At 38.1% G+C, this 25,367-nt stretch overlaps 1 protein-coding gene across 1 annotated transcript in view; it reads right to left on the reverse strand.

Moving 5' to 3' along the window:
- Positions 1-13,390: 13,390 nt before the first annotated feature.
- LOC126452259 (palmitoyl-protein thioesterase 1-like) overlaps positions 13,391-25,367 on the reverse strand; it is a 53,482-nt gene continuing 41,505 nt past the window's right edge. The window contains exon 6 of the mRNA XM_050091051.1: positions 13,391-14,785. Within this exon, the coding sequence (XP_049947008.1) occupies positions 14,660-14,785 (126 nt within the window). The 3' untranslated portion in view covers positions 13,391-14,659. The remainder of the gene's footprint in view (positions 14,786-25,367) is intronic.

Below are 25,367 nucleotides of genomic sequence, written 5' to 3' on the forward strand. Positions count from 1 at the left end.
CCCCATTCCTGTCAATTGTTCCCTTATGCTCTCCCTGAAACTCTGTACAACCTCTGGTTCTTTCAGTTTATCCAGGTCCCATCTCCTAAAATTACCACCTTTTTGCAGTTTCTTCAGTTTTAATCTACAGTTCATAACCAATAGCGTGTGGTCAGAGTCCACATCTGACCCTGGAAATGTCTTACAATTTAAAACCTGGTGCCTAAATCTCTGTCTTACCTTTATATAATCTATCTGAAATCTGTCAGTATCTCCAGGCTTCTTCCATATTTCTTGAACCAAGTGTTAGCTATGATTAAGTTGTGCTCTGTGCAAAATTCTTCCAGGCGGCTTCCTCTTTCATTCCTTACCCCCAATCCATATTCACCTACTATGTTTCCTTCTCTTCCTTTTCCTACTGCCGAATTCCAGCCACTCATGACTATTAAATTTTCGTCTCCCTTCATTATATGAATAATTTCTTTTATTTCATCATACATTTCTTCGATTTCTTCATCATCTGCAGAGCTAGTTGGCATATAAACTTCTACTACTGTGGTAGGCGTGGGCTTCGTATCTATCTTGGCCACAATAATGCGTTCACTATGCTGTTGGTAGTAGCTTACCCGCATTCCTATTTTCCTATTCATTATTAAACCTTCTCCTGTATTATCCCTATTTGATTTTGTGTTTATAGCCCTGTAGTAACCTGACCAGAAGTCTTGTTCCTCCTGCCACCAAACTTCACTAATTCCCACTATATCTAACTTTAACCTATCCATTTCCCTATTTAAATTTTCTAACCTACCTGCCCGATTAAGGGATCTGACATTCCCCACTCCGATCTGTAGAACGCCAGTTTTCTTTCTCCTGATAACGACATCCTCTTGAGTAGTCCCCGCTCGGAGATCAGAATGGGGGAATATTTTACCCCAGAAGACGCTATCATCATTTAATCATACGGTAAAGCTGCATGCCCTCGGGAAAAATTACGGCTTTAGTTTCCCCTTGCTTTCAGCTTTTACATGAAAAAAGCATTTATAGATGAGGAAGAAAGTACATACAACAGACAACACACAAGTGGCCAGCAGAGCCTTGCGCTCTGTCCCGTATAGTCATTATTTCTAACAGGAGACACAGGCAGCAGGCTGCACATGCAACTGTTGTTGTACTAGCAGGCCAATTGGCATCTAGTGGCCGAATCGAGCACAAAATTCACACGCGAAGTATGAAGCGGCAAGCACACTAATTTGGTAGTTACAGCACCTATTTCTTCTATAATGTGTTTCACGCAAAAATTGACCTTTGAATTGCAAAGTTACAGAAATTAAATGTGAAACAGTTTCCGTGAATACAGTCTGATCAAAAAAAAGCAATGGGTCAAGAAGCTGAAAAGAAGTAAACGGCCAGCTTTACAACAATCAAGACAGTTTAAAATGGATTTTCAAATTTCAGGGCAATGGAACCTGTTCTAGATTTCATATCACTATCTTTCCAAATACTGGCTGTGGAAACTATTTCAAGTAAAATGAGTACTCTTCTTTTTTTGTAGTGAGAGTGAACTTGACGAGGAAATAAATTGATTTAAAAATGACATTTCCCAGCCCTAAAAGTGTAAAAGTGGTGTTGTATGTTTAATCATTTTTTTGGATCAACTTATCAGTGTGAATGTGTTTTCAGTGATGAACTTAGAATAAAAATAAATAAACTGATTGATCCTCATCTTTCAGACTGTATAAGGTTGGCTCTGACAAATTACTCTTCAGGTTATTATAAACTTGCCAACAATATGCAAAGCTATCTCATTAGAATTTTTCAGTATTTATTATGGTGTATACTTTACATCTACATCATACTCCGCAAGCCACCTAATGGTGTGTGGTGGGGGGTACTTTCAATACTATTATCTGATCCCTCCAACCCTGTTCCACTTGCGAATAGTGCGTGGGAAGAATGACTGTAGGTAAGCCTCTGTATTGGCTCTAATTTCTCAAATTTGCTCCTCGTGGTCATTACGTGAGATGTATGTGGGGGGAAGTAATATGTTGGCTGACTAATACTGAAAAGTGCTGTCCCGAAATTTCAATAGTAAATCTCTTCGTGATGCACAATGCCTCTCTTGTAATGTCTGCCAGTGGAGTTTGTTTAGCATCTCCGTAACAAACTTCAAAAACTCTCAAAAGTCATACCGTGTGACAGTTCTATTGCAGCAGAAATGAATCCTACAGATGTTAAAGGTGTTAGATTTGCTCCAGTTACATCTCTAGATGCAGTGAGATCATTTTTTCAGACAAAAAATGTGCTCTCACCCAACATGACTACAGAAAATTTTAAAAATTTTCATACTTTGCAATCATATACACCTGCTCACTTACTGTAAGTTCAACACCTAAATATTGTAAAGTTGCTCAAGTAACACCAATACTCAAGAAATGAAATAGGAGTAATCTGTTGAATTGCAGACCCATATCACTAACATCAATTTGCAGTAGGGTTTGGAACATATACTGTGTTCAAACATTGCAAATTACCTTGGAGAAAATGATTTATTGACAAACAGACAGCACAGATTCAGAAAATATTTTCCTTGTGACACACAACTAGCTCTTTATTCTCATGAAGTAATGAGAGCTATCAACTGGAGATGTCGCATTCATTCCATATTATTAGATTTCCAGATGGCTTTTGCCACCATTCCTCACGAGCATCTTTTAATTAAATTGTGTGCATATGGAATATAGCCTCAGTTACGTGAGTTCCTTTCACAAAGGTCACATTTCATAGTAACTGATGGAAAGTCACTGAGTAAAACAGAAGTAATACCTGGCATTCCCCAAGGAAGTGTTATAGACCCACCGCTCTTTCTGATCTACATACATGACATAGGAGACAATCTGGGCAGCCCTCTTAGATTGTATGCAGATGACACTGTCATGTACCATTCCTTAAAGTTATTAGATTATCAAAACCAATCGCAAACTGAAGTAGACAAGATATCTGTATGATGCAGAAAGCAGCAACTGATTCTAAATAATGAAATGTGTGACGTCATTCACATGAGTACTAAAAGAAACCTGCTAAATTTTGTTTACATGATAAATCACACAAGTCTAAAGGCTGTAAATTTAACTAAGTTCTTAGTGATTACAATAACAAATAACTTAAACTAGATAATGCTGTGGATAAAGCAAACCAAAACTCCGAACACTTAGAAAATGCAACAGATCTACTAAAGAGACTGCTTAAACCACACATCTGCCCTCTTCTTGAGTACTGCTGTGCGGTGTAGGATCCGCATCAGATGGGACTGAAGGAAATTGCCGAAAAAGTTCGAAGAAGAACAGCTCGTTTTATATTGTCGTGAAATAGGTGAGAGAGTACCACAGACATGATATGTGAATTGGGGTGGCAATAATTAAAAGGTTTTTTTCATTGTAGTAGGACCTTTTTGTGAAATTTCAGTCACCAACTTTCTCCTCTGATTGAGAAAATATGCTGTTGATGCCTGCACACAGAGGGAGAAATGATCACCATGGTCAAATAAGACAACATAGCTCTCACAGAAAAATTTAAGTGCTCATTTTTCCCACACGCTGTTCAAGAGTGGAATGGTAGAGAAATAGCTTGAAGGTGGTTTGATGAACCCTCTTCAGGCACGTAATTGTGAATTGTAGAGTAATCATGTAGATGGAGATAGAGATGTGCAACCAGTAAGTCAATAAGGCACTGTAATGCATAGGCTTTCAAGAAACATTTTCATTTTTTGGTCAAGTACAATTAGCATTTTGTTTCAAATTTCAAAGTTACCTTAAAAATAAAACATGATCTTAATATAAATATTCTGATTGTGTGATTGCCTGAATAATGCAGTAGTAGTAGTTGTGGTAGTGGTAGAAGTGGTTGTTGTTGCTGTTGTTGTGGCTGTGACCTTCAGTATGAAGACTGGTTTGATACATCTCTCTATACTGCTCTATCTTATGCAAGCCTTTTCATCTCCAAATAAGTTCTACAACCCACATCCATTTGAATCTGCTTACTGTACTCTTCTCTTGGCCTCCTCCTGGAATTTTTACTCCCGCACTCCTCACCTTAATACTAAACTGATGATTCCATGATGTCTCAGAATGCGTCCTAACTACTGATCTCTCCTTTTAGTCAAGTTACGCCACACATTTCTTTCTCCCTAATGCTATTCAGTACCCATCTAATCTTCAGCATTTTTCTGTAACACCATATTTCAAAAGATTCAGTTTCCTTTTTGTCCAAACTGTTTATTGTCCACATTTCACTGCTGTACAAGGCTACACTCCAGACAAATGCCTTCTGAAAAGAATTCTCAGCACTTAAATTTATATTTAACAGTAACAAATTTCTCTTGCAGAAACATTTTCCTTGCCATTATCAGCCTACTTTTTATACCATCTCTACTTCAGCCATCAGAAGTTATTTTACAGCCCAAATAGCAAAACTCATTTACTTCTTTTAGTGTCTCATGTCCTAATCTAATTCCCTCAATATTGCCTGATGTAATTGGACTACATTCCATTAGTACTGTTTTGCTTTCATTGAGGTTCATCTTATATCCTTCTTTCAAGACACTGTCCATTCCATTCAACTGCTCTTCCAATTCCTCCGTTGTCTCAGACAGTATTATAATGTCATCTGCAAACCTTGAAGTTTTTATTGCTTCTTCCTGAACTTTTAATTCCTTCCCCAAATTATTCTTTAGTTTCCTTATCCTGTGTATAGATTTAATAACACTGAGGATAGGTTTTGACCATATCTAACACTCTTCTCAACCATTGCTTCCCTTTCATGCTCATAGAGTCTTATAATTGCTGTCTGGGTTATGTGTAAGTCATATACAACCTTTCAATCCCTGTATTTTACCCCTGCTACCTTCGGAATTGCAACATTCTTGAAAGATTTCTCTAAACGTACAAAAGCTGTAAACGTAGATTTCCCTTTGTTTGAGCAATCTTCAAAGCTAAGCCATGAAGTCAGTATTGTTTCATGTGTTCTAACATTTCTCCAGAACCCAAACTGATCCACCAGTTCTTTTATTTTTCTGTAAATAATTCATATCTGTATCTTGCAATCATGACTCAGATGGAAGAGTTTTGTCATGGCTGGCACTCACAAGAACATCAGCAGTTCTGAGGGAATGTCAATCTACCGTATTTACTCGAATCTAAGCCGCACTCGAATGTAAGCCGCACCTGAAAAATGAGACTCGAAATCAAGGAAAAAAAAAATTCCCGAATCTAAGCCGCACCTGAAATTTGAGACTCGAAATTCAAGGGGAGAGAAAAGTTTTAGGCCGCACCTTCAAATCGAAACAAAGTTGGTCCATTGTAATATGAGACACAATTTAGATCGAATGAAAGACGATACAGCCACAATAGTTTGGTTCGAGTCGTAAGCTTAGCAGTTAAGCTTTACCAGGTAGCCATTGCTATGCGTCAGGCGCTCCGTCCGTATTTATACGGGTACCCTTCCTTTTTCACGTGCTTCGTCTGGTTTGAATCGATTGCTTATTTTGCTTTGATCTGGCCGTTTTCTTTGTTATAGGTGTTTGTCACTCTAAGCTGAAAATGCATTACTGTACTGCGTCATGCATTGTTTGTCGCATTCTTATAGTGCGTGTTTACGGCCTGTCGCCGCCCGCGGCATGGCTTGCTTTTGTGCGCGCTACCGCCGCTTACGATTAAACAAAGAGAGGAATTGTCTCATTAGCGAAACAATGGCAAGTGACTGCTACTTGTTGCTACTTACACTGCTGCTTTCTTTGATAATGATCAACAAGAACCAAATAATAGACTCCGTATTATAGAACATGTTCTGAACGAGAGTTAGGCGAAAATTTTTCTCCGTTTGAAAATCTTTGCGGCCGCTTCTTTAGTAAATCAAATTCTGCACAGAAATTAGTCATTTTAGATTTAAAAATCTAGTCAGTTGCCGTGCTTCATTTCTGACTGTATCACTATTAGGCATAAAAATAATACGAATATAAACAGGACACGATACGTATTTTCTTCCGCGTTTGCTGTTGTCTCACTCTAGTTTCGTAGTTTATTAGGCAGACAGGATTTAAATGAGATAGCAACAAACAGGAAAGGATACATGGCAAAATGTTTATATTCGTATTATTCTTATGGTGAAGTGAATACTGCATGTGATTCACATTTCATCAGGTTCCTATTAGCAACAGTCTTGCCAGTCGGATTTTCGTAGTACATTGAAATTCTGCTACTTTCGAAGATGAACAATGCGTGATTTGTATTTACTTCGTTGGATAATGTATGAAAATGCAGTGGTCGAAACTCCGAAACTCGGGGCGGAGAAAAAAAAGCTCGTCTTCCACTTTTTTTTTAAATTTATTTACTGACGCAGAGGTTTTGGCGCCAGTATTTATCTCGCCTACACAGCATGCCTGTGTAGCGCTACATACATTCGACGGCAGAAGTTAGTTGTGGCGGCACCTACCAACATTTTTCAGAACTTCCGCTTGCTTTGCACTCTATCTTGTCAGTTGCCGTGCTGCATTTCCGACTGTATCACTATTAGGCATAAAAATAATACAAATATAAACAGGACACGATACGTATTTTCTTCCGCGTTTGCTGTTGTCTCACTCTAGTTTCGTAGTTTATTAGGCAGACAGGATTTAAATGAGATAGCAACAAACAGGAAAGAATACATGGCAAAATGTTTATATTCGTATTATTCTTATGGTGAAGTGAATACTGCATGTGATTCACATTTCATCAGGTTCCTATTAGCAACAGTCTTGCCAGTCGGATTTTCGTAGTACATTGAAATTCTGCTACACGCAACAAGCGGCTACACGGGTAGCAGGGGTTGTGTGGCGTGGGCTGGGCGGTTTTTTAGGTTAGATGGCCTTGGGCAATTACAGAAAGGGCAACAGCCTCAACGGGTGCAGGACAAAGTCAGGACATGCGGGGACCTAGCAGCAATCGGTATTGTAATTGTAAACTGTCGAAGCTGCGTTGGTAAAGTACCGGAACTTCAAGCGCTGATAGAAAGCACCGAAGCCGAAATCGTTATTGGTACAGAAAGCGGGTTGAAGCCAGAGAGAAATTCTGCCGAAATTTTTACAAAGGTACAGACGGTGTTTAGAAAGGATAGATTGCATGCAACCTGTGGTGGAGTGTTCGTCGCTGTTAGTAGTAGTTTATCCTGTAGTGAAATAGAAGTGGATAGTTCCTGTGAATTATTATGGGTGGAGGTTACACTCAACAACCGAGCTAGGTTAATAATTGGCTCCTTTTACCGACCTCCCAACTCAGCAGCATTAGTGGCAGAACAACTGCGAGAAAATTTGGAATACATTTCACGTAAATTTTCTCAGCATGTTATAGTCTTAGGTGGAGATTTCAATTTACCAGATATAGACTGGGACACTCAGATGTTTAGGACGGGTGGTAGGGACAGAGCATCGAGTGACATACTGAGTGCACTATCCAAAAATTACCTCGAGCAATTAAACAGAGAACCGACTCGTGGAGATAACATCTTGGACCTACTGATAACAAACAGACCCGAACTTTTCGACTCTGTATGTACAGAACAGGGAATCAGTGATCATAAGGCCGTTGTAGCATCCCTGAATATGGAAGTTAGTAGGAATATAAAAAAAGGGAGGAAGGTTTATCTGTTCAGCAAGAGTAATACAAGGCAGATTTCAGACTACCTAACAGATCAAAACGAAAATTTCTGTTCCCACACTGACAATGTTGAGTGTTTATGGAAAAAGTTCAAGGCAATCGTAAAATGCGTTTTAGACAGGCACGTGCCGAGTAAAACTGTGAGGGACGGGAAAAACCCACCGTGGTACAACAGCAAAGTTAGGAAACTACTGCGAAAGCAAAGAGAGCTTCACTCTAAGTTTAAACGCAGCCAAAACCTCTCAGACAAACAGAAGCTAAACGATGTCAAAGTTAGTGTAAGGAGGGCTATGCGTGAAGCGTTCAGTGAATTCGAAAGTAAAATTCTATGTACCGACTTGACAGAAAATCCTAGGAAGTTCTGGTCTTACGTTAAATCAGTAAGTGGCTCGAAACAGCATATCCAGACACTCCGGGATGATGATGGCATTGAAACAGAGGATGACACGCGTAAACCTGAAATACTAAACTCCTTTTTACAAAGCTGTTTCACAGAGGAAGACCGCACTGCAGTTCCTTCGCTAAATCCTCGCACAAATGAAAAAATGGCTGACATCAAAATAAGTGTCCAAGGAATAGAAAAGCAACTGGAATCACTCAACAGAGGAAAGTCCACTGGACCTGACGGGATACCAATTCGATTCTACACAGAGTACGCGAAAGAACTTGCCCCCCTTCTAACAGCCGTGTACCGCAAGTCTCTAGAGGAACGGAAGGTTCCAAATGATTGGAAAAGAGCACAGGTAGTCCCAGTCTTCAAGAAGGGTCGTCGAGCAGATGCACAAAACTGTTGTTGTTGTTGTTGTTGTCTTCAGTCCTGAGACTGGTTTGATGCAGCTCTCCATGCTACTCTATCCTGTGCAAGCTTTTTCATCTCCCAGTACCTACTGCAACCTACATCCTTCTGAATCTGCTTAGTGTATTCATCTCGTGGTCTCCCTCTACGATTTTTACCCTCCACGCTGCCCTCCAATGCTGAATTGGTGATCCCTTGATGCCTCAGAACATGCCCTACCAACCGATCCCTTCTTCTAATCAAGTTGTGCTACAAACTCCTCCCCAATTCTGTTCAATACTTCCTCATTAGTTACATGATCTACCCATCTAATCTTCAGCATTCTTCTGTAGCACCACATTTCGAAAGCTTCTATTCTCTTCTTGTCTAAACTATTTATCGTCCATGTTTCACTTCCATACATGGCTACACTCCATACGAATACTTTCAGAAATGACTTCCTGACACTTAAATCAATACTGGATGTTAACAAATTTCTCTTCTTCAGAAACGCTTTCCTTGCCATTGCCAGTCTACATTTTATATCCTCTCTACTTCGACCATCATCAGTTATTTTGCTCCCCAAATAGCAAAACTCCTTTACTACTTTAAGTGCCTCATTTCCTAATCTAATTCCCTCAGCATCACCCGACTTAATTAGACTACATTCCATTATCCTTGTTTTGCTTTTGTTGATGTTCATCTTATATCCTCCTTTCAAGACACTGTCCATTCCATTCAACTGCTCTTCCAAGTCCTTTGCTGTCTCTGACAGAATTACAATGTCATCGGCGAACCTCAAAGTTTTTATTTCTTCTCCATGAATTTTAATACCTACTCCGAATTTTTCTTTTGTTTCCTTTACTGCTTGCTCAATATACAGATTGAACAACATCGGGGAGAGGCTACAACCCTGTCTTACTCCCTTCCCAACCACTGCTTCCCTTCCATGTCCCTCGACTCTTATAACTGCCGTCTGGTTTCTGTACAAATTGTAAATAGCCTTTCGCTCCCTGTATTTTACCCCTGCCACCTTTTAGAATTTGAAAGAGAGTATTCCAGTCAACATTGTCAAAAGCTTTCTCTAAGTCTACAAATGCTAGAAACGTAGGTTTGCCTTTCCTTAATCTTTCTTCTAAGATAAGTCGTAAGGTCAGTATTGCCTCACGTGTTCCAGTGTTTCTACGGAATCCAAACTGATCTTCCCCGAGATTGGCTTCTACTAGTTTTTCCATTCGTCTGTAAAGAATTCGTGTTAGTATTTTGCAGCTGTGACTTATTAAGCTGATAGTTCGGTAATTTTCACATCTGTCAACACCTGCTTTCTTTGGGATTGGAATTATTATATTCTTCTTGAAGTCTGAGGGTATTTCGCCTGTTTCATACATCTTGCTCACCAGATGGTAGAGTTTTGTCAGGACTGGCTCTCCCACGGCCGTCAGTAGTTCCAATGGAATATTGTCTACTCCGGGGGCCTTGTTTCGACTCAGGTCTTTCAGTGCTCTGTCAAACTCTTCACGCAGTATCGTATCTCCCATTTCATCTTCATCTACATCCTCTTCCATTTCCATAATATTGTCCTCATGTACATCGCCCTTGTATAGACCTTCTATATACTCCTTCCACCTTTCTGCTTTCCCTTCTTTGCTTAGAACTGGGTTTCCATCTGAGCTCTTGATATTCATACAAGTCGTTCTCTTATCTCCAAAGGTCTCTTTAATTTTCCTGTAGGCGGTATCTATCTTACCCCTAGTGAGATAGGCCTCTACATCCTTACATTTGTCCTCTAGCCATCCCTGCTTAGCCATTTTGCACTTCCTGTCGATCTCATTTTTGAGACGTTTGTATTCCTTTTTGCCTGTTTCACTTACTGCATTTTTATATTTTCTCCTTTCATCAATTAAATTCAATATTTCTTCTGTTACCCAAGGATTTCTACTAGCCCTCGTCTTTTTACCTACTTGATCCTCTGCTGCCTTCACTACTTCATCCCTCAAAGCTACCCATTCTTCTTCTACTGTATTTATTTCCCCCATTCCTGTCAATTGCTCCCTTATGCTCTCCCTGAATCTCTGTACAACCTCTGGTTCTTTTAGTTTATCCAGGTCCCATCTCCTTAAATTCCCACCTTTTTGCAGTTTCTTCAGTTTTAATCTACAGTTCATAACCAATAGCGTGTGGTCAGAGTCCACATCTGCCCCTGGAAATGTCTTACAATTTAAAACCTGGTTCCTAAATCTCTGTCTTACCATTATATAATCTATCTGATACCTTTTAGTATCTCCAGGGTTCTTCCATGTATGCACAAAACTATAGACCTATATCTCTGACGTCAATCTGTTGTAGAATTTTAGAACATGTTTTTTGCTCAAGTATCATGTCGTTTTTGGAAACCCAGAATCTACTATGTAGGAATCAACATGGATTCCGGAAACAGTGATCGTGTGAGACTCAACTCGCTTTATTTGTTCATGAGACCCAGAAAATATTAGATACAGGCTCCCAGGTAGATGCTATTTTTCTTGACTTCCAGAAGGCGTTCGATACAGTTCCGCACTGTCGCCTGATAAACAAAGTAAGAGCCTACGGAATATCAGACCAGCTGTGTGGCTGGATTGAAGAGTTTTTAGCAAACAGAACACAGCATGTTGTTATCAATGGAGAGACGTCTACAGACGTTAAAGTAACCTGTGGCGTGTTATGGGACCATTGCTTTTCACAATATATATATAAATGACCTAGTAGATAGTGTCGGAAGTCCCATGCGGCTTTTCGCGGATGATGCTGTAGTATACAGAGAAGTTGCAGCAGTAGAAAATTGTAGCGAAATGCAGGGAGATCTGCAGCGGATAGGCACTTGGTGCAGGGAGTGGCAACTGACCCTTAACATAGACAAATGTAATATATTGCGAATACATAGAAAGAAGGATCCTTTATTGTATGATTATATGATAGCGGAACAAACACTGGTAGCAGTTACTTCTGTAAAATATCTGGGAGTATGCGTGTGGAACGATTTGAAGTGGAACGATCATATAAAATTAATTGTTGGTAAAGCGGGTACCAGGTTGAGATTCATTGGGAGAGTCCTTAGAAAATGTAGTCCATCAACAAAGGAGGTGGCTTACAAAACACTCGTTCGACCTATACTTGAGTATTGCTCATCAGTGTGGGATCCTTACCAGATCGGGTTGACGGAGGAGATAGAGAAGATCCAAAGAAGAGTGGCGCGTTTCGTCACAGGGTTATTTGGTAACCGTGATAGCGTTACGGAAATGTTTAGCAAACTCAAGTGGCAGACTCTGCAAGAGAGGCGCTCTGCATCGCGGTGTCGCTTGCTCGCCAGGTTTCGAGAGGGTGCGTTTCTGGATGAGGTATCGAATATATTGCTTCCCCCTACTTACACCTCCCGAGGAGATCACGAATGTAAAATTAGAGAGGCACGGAGGCTTTCAGACAGTCGTTCTTCCCGCGAACCATACGTGACTGGAACAGGAAAGGGAGGTAATGACAGTGGCACGTAAAGTGCCCTCCGCCACAAACCGTTGGGTGGCTTGCGGAGTATAAATGTAGATGTAGATGTAGATTCTAAGCCGCAGGCGGTTTTTTGGATTACAAAAACCGGAAAAAAAGTGCGGCTTAGATTCGAGTAAATACGGTACTCCAGGGGCAGTGATTCGGCTTAGGTCTTTCTGTGCCCTATCAAATTCTTCCTGCAGTATCTTATTTCCTATCTCATCTTCATCTACTTCCTCTTCCATTTGCCTTCAAGTTCATTTCCCTTGCATAGTCCATTTATATATTCCTTCTATCCTTTAGCTTTCTATTTATTGCCTATTTTAGCTCTGAGATGGGGTAGCAATATGCACATATAGGGATGGTGGCAGTATTGCCTAGAGAAGATATAAGAGGGCAGTGCATTGGTCGAGCTGTCATTTGTACTCAGGTGATTCATGTGAAAAAGGTGTCTGACAAGATTATGGTCGAAAGATGGGAATTAGCAGACTTTGAACGCAGAATGGTAGTTGGAGCTAGAAACATGGGATATTTCATTTAGGAAATCATTAGGGAATTCAATATTCCGAGGTCTAGTGTCAAGAGTGTGCCGAGGATACCAAATTTCAGGCATTAGCTCTCACGACAGACAATGCAGTGGCTGATGTCCTAAATTTAACGACTGAGAGCAGAGGTGTTAGTGTAGTTGTCAGTGCTAACAGACAAGCAGTACTGCATGAAATAACTGCATAAATCAATGTGAGATGTACGATGAACATATGTCCATTTGGACAGTGTGGCGAAATTTGACGTTATTGGGATATGGCTGCAGATGACCGATGTGAGTGCCTCTGTACCCTTGACAACTGGAAAACAGTTGATAAGAGCTGACTATAGGATTAGAGTGTGGAGCAGGCACCATCAAGCCATGGATCCAAGTTGTGATTTTCAAACTACAGCTCTTTAGTCAGTGAATAGTAATGTAAAATGTACAAAGGTTGGTCTAACACATGGGTTAATTTATGCCCCAACTGTTCAAAAGTATGTTACAAACGCCAGGCTTCTAAATTGTTTCGGAACTACACAAGCGAATAATTTGAGGAAGCTATCAGAATTCAACATTTCTGTTTCCACGTGTTCTCATATATGTCAGGAAATTATGCATGTCTTTGACAAAGTGGAGTATGAAGATGTACAGTAAAATAGTGTAAGAATTGCTACAAAAAATGTGTATCCAGGAACAGTGAACTACGACATTACACCTGAATGTTTGTATGCAGATGTAAGATAGACTGGCAGTATCAAAAATGAGAAAAAAAAAATACTTGAAAAATAAGTATCAAAAGTTATTTCTCAAATAAGATCACTCTTTAATCATATCTTTACACAATGACTGAGAATACACAAATCCTCCTATGGCTCTCTGAATAGATGCCACAAATGGCACAGATTAGTGAAATTAAGAGGGTCTAGAAAGACATTTAAGTCCAGTTATCTCGCATTACTTTGTAACATACACAAAAAATTCAGAATGAAAGTTCAGTTGTGCTCCTAGGACCAGCAGATTGTATGTAGGGCCTATTTTACAACATAAAAAAATAATGCAATAAATCACCTGCTGTACACCCTTAATTAATCACTTTATATATGTTATTTGTAATTATTAAAGAGTAATAATTATTATCTACACTTTTATTACATGCAAAAACACAGGTTGCAAAGTCTGTTACAGCTTTTCAGATAGTGGGCTGCAATTGTTAATAAATGAATAAAATAAATAAACAATAAATAGTATTTCTACACCAGCCTGTTACATCATATGCATAGAATACTCAATTGTATTCAAACATGTATATACTCATCAGTGACATGAAACTTATCTAAAGATGTTAATTTTTTTCTGCTGCCATATTACAAAATTACAAAGCAGAAACAGTTCAGTCTGTGGCTGCTCTGTCACTAGTCTTCATTTCTTCCATTTCACTAAGCCTTTAATGTACAAAACAAAAGCATAAAGCAGTGCTTTTTCATAGTTTTCATTACATTATTTTTATTTTCACCAAATTACAACAAGAGTATTTACACAGAAGCACAAAAAAATCTGATATCAGAATATCACATACCACAGCCACTAAGGAATCCAGAAGGGCCAATAATAAAATTACAGAGGATTACAAAAATCTTGAGATTAGACTACGTAATGTCTACACTGAATTAAGCTGCATACAAAGTGTGCATTCATCTGCCAAAATTAACACACAAAATTTGTTCAGGATTTAGAAAACAAGTCTTGTAAATAATGAGGATTGACGTGTTCCCAAAAACAGTACAAGTAAAAACTATATTTGCTTTGAGGGTGATTCTCTGGATTGAAGCAGACAGTGTTTGGGCATAGTTAATAAAATAATAAATACAGACAACATTCAATATGCATATCAGAACAACACACACACACACACACACACACACACACACACACTCCAAGTTTGCACAATTATTACTGTTTTTAAAATAAAGTATACCAAACAGTGAAGTTAACTAGTTTGTTAGAAAATGATATGTGTATGTGTTGAGTTTTTTTTGTCTACTATTTCTCACATTCATCATTCTAGCATTCATTGGCAGTTAAAAATAAATATTTTTAGTCTACTGTACTTTTTCAGAAACTTGCAGGAAATACATCCCCCTATACTCATTAATATTTCCCTGTAATGATAAAGTATCATTCTAGAAAACCATGAAGGATTGTATTGACAAACCATTCTTCACTAAACTGCAGATGATTACCATCAATTGCAATCAGTTTTAGGCGGCCCTCTTTATCCATCTGTTTTAGGCCTATACGGTCCTGTAACAATTCAAAAACAAGTGATTACATCCCACACACTACTCCAAGTAAATGTTATCGATCAGGGAAAGTTCTTAGTGGAATATACATAATGAAATGAGTAAAGGCAACAGCTCACTGTATAGTTAGAATGGCTACATTGTCCCACATGACTATGTTGTACCAGCCACGAAGCTTGAATAGGATGAGTGCTTTTATCAGGCGAACTGGCTCAGGGGACAAAGGAAGTGGGGAGAGGTACAAAAGATCGGAGGAAAGAGTGGCTAACGTCTGGGAGGGGAAGGCAAGTGCACAGGACTGGACTCCAGCACTGGAGAGTTTGCTCATATGTAGGCAGATGGAGCAATGGACAAGGAGGGTGAAATGGCAAACAAAGCAGTAGTTTCTTTAGAGGAAGAAGTGAGTGGAGTGGAGCGGGATATGGTTCATGGGGATATGAGTGGAATTGGATGTGGGACAGGAGCTAACAGGGATCGAGACTAGGAGGATTCTGGGATCAAAGTATGTGTTGTAAAGGCAATTTCCATACACACAGTTCAGAGACACTAGTATGAGGGATGAGGATGCAAATGTTAAAGGTTTGAAGCAGGCATTGTCAAGCATGCTGAGCACAGCAGTATTTTCTATCACTGAGTGGTTAACCCTACTCTTGGCCGCAGCACATCATATTAGAGTTCTATCACATGAATATCCTATTCCAGGCGTGGCTCATTGTTTCCATGCTGGGGAAGGTTGCAACGTTTATCGACTGGCGCTAACCTAGACGTTGGGCTATCCTACAAATTAGTCTGTCACCACAACCAAAATTACAGGAGGAGTGGGAGCAACATCATCATACTCTAGCCAAGCATTTACATGCCATATGTTTTTTCCATTTCATAATGAACTACTAAATAACATGAAAAACTAAATGAAAGATAAAATATATAGGAAGCTAACTTATCCCCCAACAAATCGAACTACAAGACGCGTTTTGGAAAGATCATTAATGCAGTGTATATATTAACTTTGCTGCATGCTTGATGTTTCTTGTATTTTCATTTCTAAACTTCAATATTTTGTGTGGTCAAATCATGGCGTTCTCATTTTGTGAGATGGAACAGGGATGTTTTCATGATGTCGCAAATCCTGTGCTGTGACTGGCTGACATGAGCTACCGGAGCATTCACCATTGTAATTTACACACCGTATTTATACTTGTGTATTACAAAAACATTCATTTTAAGTGGCATAGCACATGCAACCACCCAGCTGCATTGTACACTGCTGTGTTAAAATTGCATGTATACCGTAGCCTAAATTTACACTAGTTTGGTACTTGATTCATGTTTACATTAGGTCTGGGCAAACCAAGTTCCTTCACTTTCTTCCTAATTACAAGTTTCAATATTTTACTTGATACCTTCCACAATGGATTCATATTGCATTGTTTCCAAACACTGATTAATGACACATCACAGATAACAGATTAGATTAGATTAGATTTACTTTCATTCCAATTGATCCGTAGTGAGGAGGTCCTCCAGGATGTGGAACATGTCAGAAAAACAACAATACATGACAAATATTTAAACTAAAACAAATAAGCTAATGTACCATTCCACAGGTCCCAAGTGGAATGATCGTCATTTTTTAATGAACACTAAGAGTCATTTTACAAATACTATTGCACTGAATTTAAAATAAAAAAGTTTATTATTTATTTATAAGGTAAGAAACATGTAATACAACTACTGTAATACTTATTTACAATGAACACATTACTGCACTGAAATGGTGCAGAAGTTAGATTATACTTACACACACACACACACACACACACACACACACACACACACACAAATTTTCAGTGAACACATTACTGCACTGAAATTGTGCAGAAGATATGTTGTACTTATATACAAATCAGTTGGTTTTCCTCAGAAATTCATCAATGGAGTAGAAGGAGTTGGCCACCAATAAATCCTTTAGGCTTCTCTTAAACTGAATTTCATTGGTTGTTAAGCTTTTTATGGCTGCTGGCAAGTTATTGAAAATGTGTGTTCCTGAATAATGCACACCTTTTTGTACAAGACTAAGTGACTTTAAATCCTTGTGAAGATTATTCTTATTTCTAGTATTGATTCCATGAATTGAGCTATTGGTTTGAAAAAGTGATATATTTTTAATGACAAATTTCATTAAGGAATAAATATATTGGGAAGCTGTAGTTAGTATCCCTAGTTCCCTAAACAGGCTTCTGCAGGATGTTCTTGAGTTCACACCACATATAATTCTTACTGCACGTTTTTGTGCCCGGAAAACTTTAGCTTGGCTTGATGAATTACCCCAGAAAATAATCCCATATGACATTATGGAATGAAAGTAAGCATAGTATGCCAGCTTTTTCATTTTTATATCCCCTATGTCTGACAAAATTCGCATTGCAAACAGAGATTTGTTAAGACGCTTCAGCAGTTCTGTGGTGTGCTCCTCCCAGTTGAATTTATTATCAAGCTGTAATCCCAAGAATTTAACACCGTCCACTTCTTCTATCTTCTTGTCATCATATGTTAGACATATACTCTTGGGACACCCCTTACAAGTTCTGAACTGCATGTAGTGTGTTTTTTCAAAGTTTAGTGACAAAGAATTGGCTAGGAACCAGTGATTAATGTCTACAAATATTTTATTGGCTGATCTTTCTAAGACTACACTTGATTTGCTATTTATTGCAATGTTTGTATCATCAGCAAACAAAACAAACTTGGCATCTGGTAATGTTACTGATGAAAGGTCATTGATATACACAAGAAAAAGTAAGGGCCCCAAAATGGAACCTTGTGGGACCCCACATGTAATTAGTTCCCAGTTGGATGATGCCTGATAGCTTGATACATGTCTCTTTCCTAATAACACCCTTTGTTTCCTGCCAGAGATATAAGATTTGAACCATTTTGCAGCATTTCCTGTTACACTATAATATTCTAGTTTACTTAAAAGGATATTGTGATTTACACAGTCAAATGCCTTTGACAGATCACAAAATATACCAGTTGCCTGCAATTTTTTGTCTAATGAATTAAGTACATTTTCACTGTAAGTGTAGATAGCCTTCTCAATATCAGAACCTTTTATAAATCCAAACTGGGACTTTGACAGTATGTTATTTGAGATAAGATGGTTATAAAGACGACTGTACATTACTTTTTCGAAAATTTTTGAGAATGCTGGCAACAGTGAAATTGGACGGAAATTTGATGCTATTTCTTTATCTCCCTTCTTAAACAGTGGCTTAACTTCAGCATATTTCAGCCATTCGGGAAATATTCCACTGATAAACGACTGGTTACACAGATAGCTTAATATGTTACTTAGCTCAGAATCACATTCTTTAATTAACTTTGTTGATATTTCATCATACCCACTAGATGTTTTTGATTTTAAAGATTTTATGATGGACATTATTTCTGTTGGGGTAGTGAGGGTCAAATTCATATTATGGAAGTTACTTGAAATGTCTGGTCTAAGGTAATCCATAGCAGCATCTACCGAACCTGACAACCCCATCTTTTCAGTAACAGTTATAAAATGTTTGTTAAAAAGTTCTGCAACACTATACACATCTGTCACCAATGCATCATTTACTCTTAATGCTATTTGTTCCTCTTCATGTCTGGTTCTACCGGTCTCCTCCTTCACTATATCCCATATTGTCTTTATTTTGTTATCTGATATGACTATCTTTTCCTTGTAATATATTTGCTTTGACATCCGTATTACAGTCTTTAATATTTTGCAGTATTTCTTATAATGTGCTATAGCATCAACATTGGAAATGTTTCGGATTGACAGATACAGTTTTCTTTTTGTTTTACAAGATACCCCTATTCCTCGAGTAATCCATGGCTTCTTTGTAGACTTTGCTCTAACCTTGGTAAGTTTTGGGGGAAAGCAGTGTTCAAATAAGGTAAGCACTTTATTAGCAAAAATGTTATATTTTTCATTCATGCCATGAGCACTGTAAACATCAGTCCAGTGAATGTCTCTGAGGAGTGTCCTAAAATAATCAATTTTTGGCTTACTGATTACCCTCTTGAGCTCAGATTTAACAGATTTTATATCTTGTTCAGTATTAACATTTAACAGAAGGAACTGCATGTCATGGTCTGAGAGGCCATTGACTATTGGTTTTGTAATATAATTTTGTTCATTTGACTTTTCTATAAAGATATTATCAATGGCTGTTTGTGAGCAAGTGGTTATCCTAGTGGGGAACTTTACTGTGGGAATTAAGTTGAATGATAGTGTTACTAACTCAAATAGGTTCTTATTGGGAGAGTCTTTAAGGAAATCTACATTGAAATCACCAGCAACCACTATTTCTTTGTTTTTGGTTGTTAAATGGGCCAGTACAGCTTCAAGGTGGTTTACAAACAGATTAAAGTTACCTGCAGGTGCTCGATATACACTTAATATTATGAAAGATTTTTTGTGAAATTCTAATTCTGTTGCACATGCTTCCATATGCTGTTCTAGGCAAAATTTATGAATGTCTATGTTCTTAAATTTATGACAGTTCCTGATGTATGTGGCAACTCCTCCTTTCTCCATTTCTGATCTACAATAGTGAGATGCTAACCTAAACCCTGTAACACTTAAAAGTTCTATACCAGTGGTCACATGATGTTCAGAGAGGCAGATTATGTCAGCTGGGTTTGAAGACTCTAATTCATCTATGCAGATAGTTAATTCATTAATTTTATTTCTCAGTCCTCGAATATTTTGATGCAATAAAGATAGCTGACATTTCACATTGACTGACTTAAAATTGGATGGAGTTAAAATATCTGCTGACAGTTGAAAATTCTTAACCAATGGCTGTTTATGTTGATGTAATAAGCTGGAATTATGTTTTTTGATTTCTTTCTCAAACTGAAGGTTTGTCTCAGTTCTAACCTCTCTTAAAATTTGTTTTCTTTCTGTCCTCCCTACCCTAAAAAAGGGTCTTTTCTGAATCCTATAACCACTGGTATTTTACCACTCATGACAGTGCCTCCCCCCTTTAACTTTCCTGCTATTTCCCCAGCCAATTTACCCTTCCCCTTCCTGTTGAGGTGAAGGCCATGCCTAGTATAATCCCACCTACTGACAGAATCAACATGAACCACACCAATGTGTGACCCCGCACCCGACATGAGCAGCCGTTCCAGCTCCAAATTAACTCTCTTGACAGAAGAGTTCAAATGAGGTCGGTCATGGCGCCCAAGAACAGATACAAACTCAACACTGGTATGCCTCGATGCTGATGCAATCTTCGCCAGGTCACACTCTATGCTGTACCCAGGATCTCTGTCAATACTGTTACCTGCCCCACCCACTATAACCACGGTGTCTTCCTTAGTGAAATCTTTGCAAAGTGATCCTAAATCCTCTGTCACCTGCTCCAGACCAGCACTAGGTTTAAAAAAATTGGTGACCTGGTATTCTGATCCTAGTTCATCCTGCAAGAGTTGGCCAACACCTCTTCCATGGGAACTACCTAACAACAACACTTTCTTTCTCTTTACTGATTTCCCTACATTCTTACTTTTCAATTTGCTGCTGAAAGTTTGTTGTGCCCTGTCTACACCTGTAACTGCTTGAGGCCAAAGATATAAAGACACAGGGATTCAATAGCAAAGTTTCAGCAACTTTGACGTAAGCAATGGAATGTGAAAATTGTGTGCTGGTTGGCAGGACACCCTTAGACTGAAATACCAGAGCCTTAGACACACCCATAAGAGCTGTACTATGTGGAAGCCACCTTCCCCCAAACCTATGCCACGCAGAGCTAAGCCCTGTTTCTAGGTGCAGCCTTAAGATTAGCTACTATCTGTTCAAAAAATACCGTGTGAAATCGCATACCAACAGTTCTTAAAATGTTGACTGGCGATATTTAAATCCACATGGGAAATATGCAAAATGGCTTTTAATAATTTAAATTCTGTAACACGTTACTGAGAAATTTATTTTAATATATGTTTTGGGGTGGCTCCACCTCAGAGCCTGTCCTTTCCCAATTGGGGGGGGGGGGGGGGGGGGGGCACGGACATGTGTAACCAGTCATATCATACAGCAAATTTGCTGTAACTTTTGCCTTTTGCACGACCTTCTATATGGACATGACTATCAATCAGATGTTCATCTGAATTAATGACGAGCTCCAAATTATGGCCAAGACCAGAGTTGATCACTCAGTGGTAGAATACACTGCTGAGCACAACATGCTTACTTCAATGGCTGCTTCACAAACCTTGTCATTTGTATTTTTGACACTGATACCAGCTGCTTCACACTATGTAGATGGAAATTGTCTTCATGACACATCCTTCAATCTCGCTATCCTCTTGGCCTCAATGCCTGCTAGCCTCTCCCACACCCACTTCCACCTCTGTCCCTATGCTCCCCACTTCACTCACTTCACACTCTCGCCCTACTCTACACAGTTTCCACCCTCCATGCTGCTTTTTGTAATGAATTTTTAACCACAAAAATGTTCCATCATGAATTGACATAAAAGAAACAGATCTATAGTTCTGGCACCCTGAGGGGACAGTCAAAAGTATGAAATGTTTTGTGACAGTCTTAAATGAATAATGCCTTCTAGCAAACAATGATGTTAAAATAACACTGTGGTTACCAATTCCTATCTTAAGATATACTAGCAACTGATATACTTGAGCTTTTTAATTCAGTGCACTGAATGTTTTCTTCATGTATGGGTCATGTAATCCACAATGCAAGGAAATTTTCACAAAATATATTGAGTATAATGTGACAAAACATTTTGCCCAGTCTTCTCAACATGTACATCTCCCATATTCAAATTTCTTCCTATTGTTACACACACAGTCAACCAATATAGCCAATTTTCACATTACGAATTTACATTAAATTACAATTTGTAGCTATCACTCTCAATTCATCTAGTTACCCTTATCATAAAGTGATATAACAACTAAAAAAGGTAAAAGTAATTCCATTAAAGTCTTTCATTTCAAGTTCATTGCCAGTATGGCTGTCATCTACATTTACATCTACATTCTGTAAGCCACCAATACAGTGTGTGGTGAAGATAATTTGAGTACTACTATCATTTCCCTATGTTCTTGTTCCATTTGCAAATGGTGCATGTGAAGGATGACTGTGGTTAAATCTACATATGAGTTCTAATGTCTCTGATTTTCCTGTCATACTCATTTTACATTATGTATGTAGGAATGTACACATTCAGATTTTCAACAGCAAACCTCTACATGAAGGAACACCACTTCTCTTGTAGTGCCTGCTCGTGGAGTTTGTTGAGCACCTCCCTAACACTCTTGCATTTATTAAACAAGTCTATGGTGACCCCCCCCCCCAATATTACTCCTATCTGTAAGGGACCCAAACTGATAAACGTTTGAAGATTCAGTGAAACAAGAGTTCTTTAAACCACTTCTTTCACAGATGATTTCATTTCCTTAAGGTTTTTCCATTGGATCTAGACTGTCATCAGCATTTTATACAAGTAGTTCTGTGGGATCATTTAGATCATTCTGGACATTACTCTTAGATATTTTACGATTGTTTCTGTTTCCACTGATTTATTGCCAGTGGTGTTGTAGCACTGGGTCTCTTCACCAGGTTCTCAGCAATATGTTATGTTTATTTACAGTCAGGATTAATTCCCAGTCCAAGCAACAATAGCTAACCCTCTGCTTTTGTTCCCGTAGTTCACTACAGCCTGCCATTGTGACCTTCCTGTAGATGACATCATCATTAATGAACATCTTCACAGAGAGTCCAACATTATCCACTGCATCATTTATTTATATCATGAACAGTAACAGTCATATATAACGCCTCCTTGTGGTACAGCTGAAGCTGTTTTCACGTCTCTTGATTTTTTATTGTGAAGAATGATGTGATGATGTCTACCAACTAAGAAGCCCTGAATCCAATCACATAACTGGTCCAGCACTCAGTAAGCTCACATTTTGTTCACTAAAGAACACTGTGGAACTGTATATAATGGCTTCTGGAAGGCAAGATAGATGGTATCAAACTGGATAATGTTGTCTATGATACTCTGTATTAAATAAACAAACACTACCAGAATCACAACATTTAATTTAACACTTTACAGAAGTGCAATATAAAGAAAATTTGTCTCAGGGGTAGTAGAAATAAATACAAAATATTATGAACTGACACCTACCTGGCACTGCAAAGCGCAGTTTGTCAACATTTGTGTAAAACTAAAGTGAAAAATAAGGATGTGGTGGGGAAAAATTCTCCTATCACATGACATTTGCATCAGTCATAGTAGAGTAAGTTAAAACAGTGTAAAACTATTTCTCCATGTGGTATATAATAAAATAAAAAAGGAAATTTTAATAAAAAAATTCAAACTCACAGGACATTTTAATGTAGTACATTTTAGCATGAATGATGGATGCATTATACAATAATAAATTTAAAAGAACTGACAGCACAATTTGAGTCATACATTTCCATTTTTGTTCACATATTTTAAAAAGCCAGTGCAAAATTACTGTACAAATCCTAGACTAAGAATTTACTTTCATTTTAATGAATAAGAATAGGGATATGCTGACAACTCTTACTATAAAACGGTAATAAAGGGGGGAAAAGAAGAAGTCTAGTTACAAAATAAAAGTGCATTAATGTGGTAGATTTCAGCATGAATGATACGTAATAGATAATAAATAAATGTTACAAGCACACTGTGTATGATACATTTTCATTCTTGTTTACATATTTTAAAAGAATGTAAAATAATCAAACAGATCTGAACTAATGAATTTGCCTTCATTCAAATGAATAAGAATAGAAATACACTGAGCACTCTTACTGCAAGTTAGAAAAGGGAACGATAAATGAAATTAGTTATAAAATAGCCACAGAAAAACTGATGAAAATGGAACTTAGTTATGAGATAACCACAGCTATTTCTTAGCTTACTATTAATACAATTAAATGAAAGTGTTAAGTGTCAAATGGTTCATACTGAACTTACGAAATAAAAATTAAGGAATTTTTTAAGCACCTTTTCTTTACTGACAACAATGCACTCCATACTATAGTGAGGTCAAGAATAAAACACAAATGCACAAGCAGATGATAACTTCAATATAGTATTACTATAATAAAGCTGAACAGCCTCAGGTCTGCCCCAGGTAGCTGAGTGGTCAGTGCGATGGACTGTCAATCCTAAAGGCCCGGGTTCGATTCCCTGGGTCGGAGATTTTCTACACTCAGGGACGGGATGTTGTATTGTCCTAATCATCATCATTTCATTCCCATCGATGCGAAAGTCGCCAAACTGGCGTCAAATCAAAAGATTTGCACCAGGCGAGCAGTCTACCCGACGGGAGGCCCCCGCCACATGCCATTATTATGAACAGTCTCAACTTAACAGAAATAAGGGAAATTCTTTAAAACCTTACCAACAATATTCTTCACTGCACATCTGCTTCATCTTTGATAAATGCTTTTCTTATTAAAGCAGTTAAAGTAAGTATGTCACATTTTATAGTCCTCTCTGCAGTTTCTATCATGCAACAACACACAAAAGTAATTCCAAGTGTGTGAGTTTTAATGACACTGAGAACGAATTATCAATAAGAAAAACTTATAAGAACTAAAAAATAAATAAATTAAAAAAGCCACAGTATAGACAAAAAACAGTAATTCATATCATGTTTTTAAGGTCATTTATTTTTTCCTTACTCTGGCGGTCTAATGCCTGAACCACTTCTTTCTTTTCACGAGTCTTTTTCCTTAGTGCATAATATTGCGAACTAGTGATTAGATTGTGAGTAATGAGAAATGATCCTCGTCCTTTCTGCAATCTCTGAAAGTTCATCAGCTGATTTACGCAATAAAGAAATGTTAGAATTGAGGTGCATTCTGCTCTAAACCTCCCAACTCTCTTGCAATCCATGCTTTCTTTCTGATAGTGTCTTGATCTTCTGCACTTGTTTTTGTTCCTCAAGATAAGTCACACATTTTTTTTCTGACAGAAGATGCACATGCCAACAAATCCTTAGTAATTTGTACATTCTGCACTCCCCCACAAAATTTAAAAAGGTCTTTAACTTGCTGTGTAGCAACATAGGCCCTTTCTTTCAATTCTTTACTTCTAGGGCATTGTTGATTGAGAATCCACACTATACTGTTGCTTGACCATGTGACCAGATTAAAATATTCTTGCAAACCTCCAAGATTTCTTTGAAACATCTTGAATACATTTCTTGTACAAGAAGTCATCTAATCTCAAAATGTTAATGTCAAAATCTCTACATTCTTGATATAGAATTTTCTGTACAAAATCTCCAAACTCAATATGAGGGAATCACAATTTTCCGCCAAAACATGACCACTTTCGAGCAGATTATTCAGTATTAATTTCATTTTTTCTTTCAAGCATCTCTATTTTCAAGAATAACTTCTGGATCAAGATAGACTGAACAATGTACAAAGTAATATCGTAATGGAGATTTTTCAGGAAAACTTTCAATCATTTTCAAAATAAATGACTGTGCTTCATGATAAA

This window comes from Schistocerca serialis, unplaced genomic scaffold, assembly GCF_023864345.2.
Source record: "Schistocerca serialis cubense isolate TAMUIC-IGC-003099 unplaced genomic scaffold, iqSchSeri2.2 HiC_scaffold_843, whole genome shotgun sequence".
NCBI lineage: Eukaryota > Metazoa > Arthropoda > Insecta > Orthoptera > Acrididae > Schistocerca > Schistocerca serialis.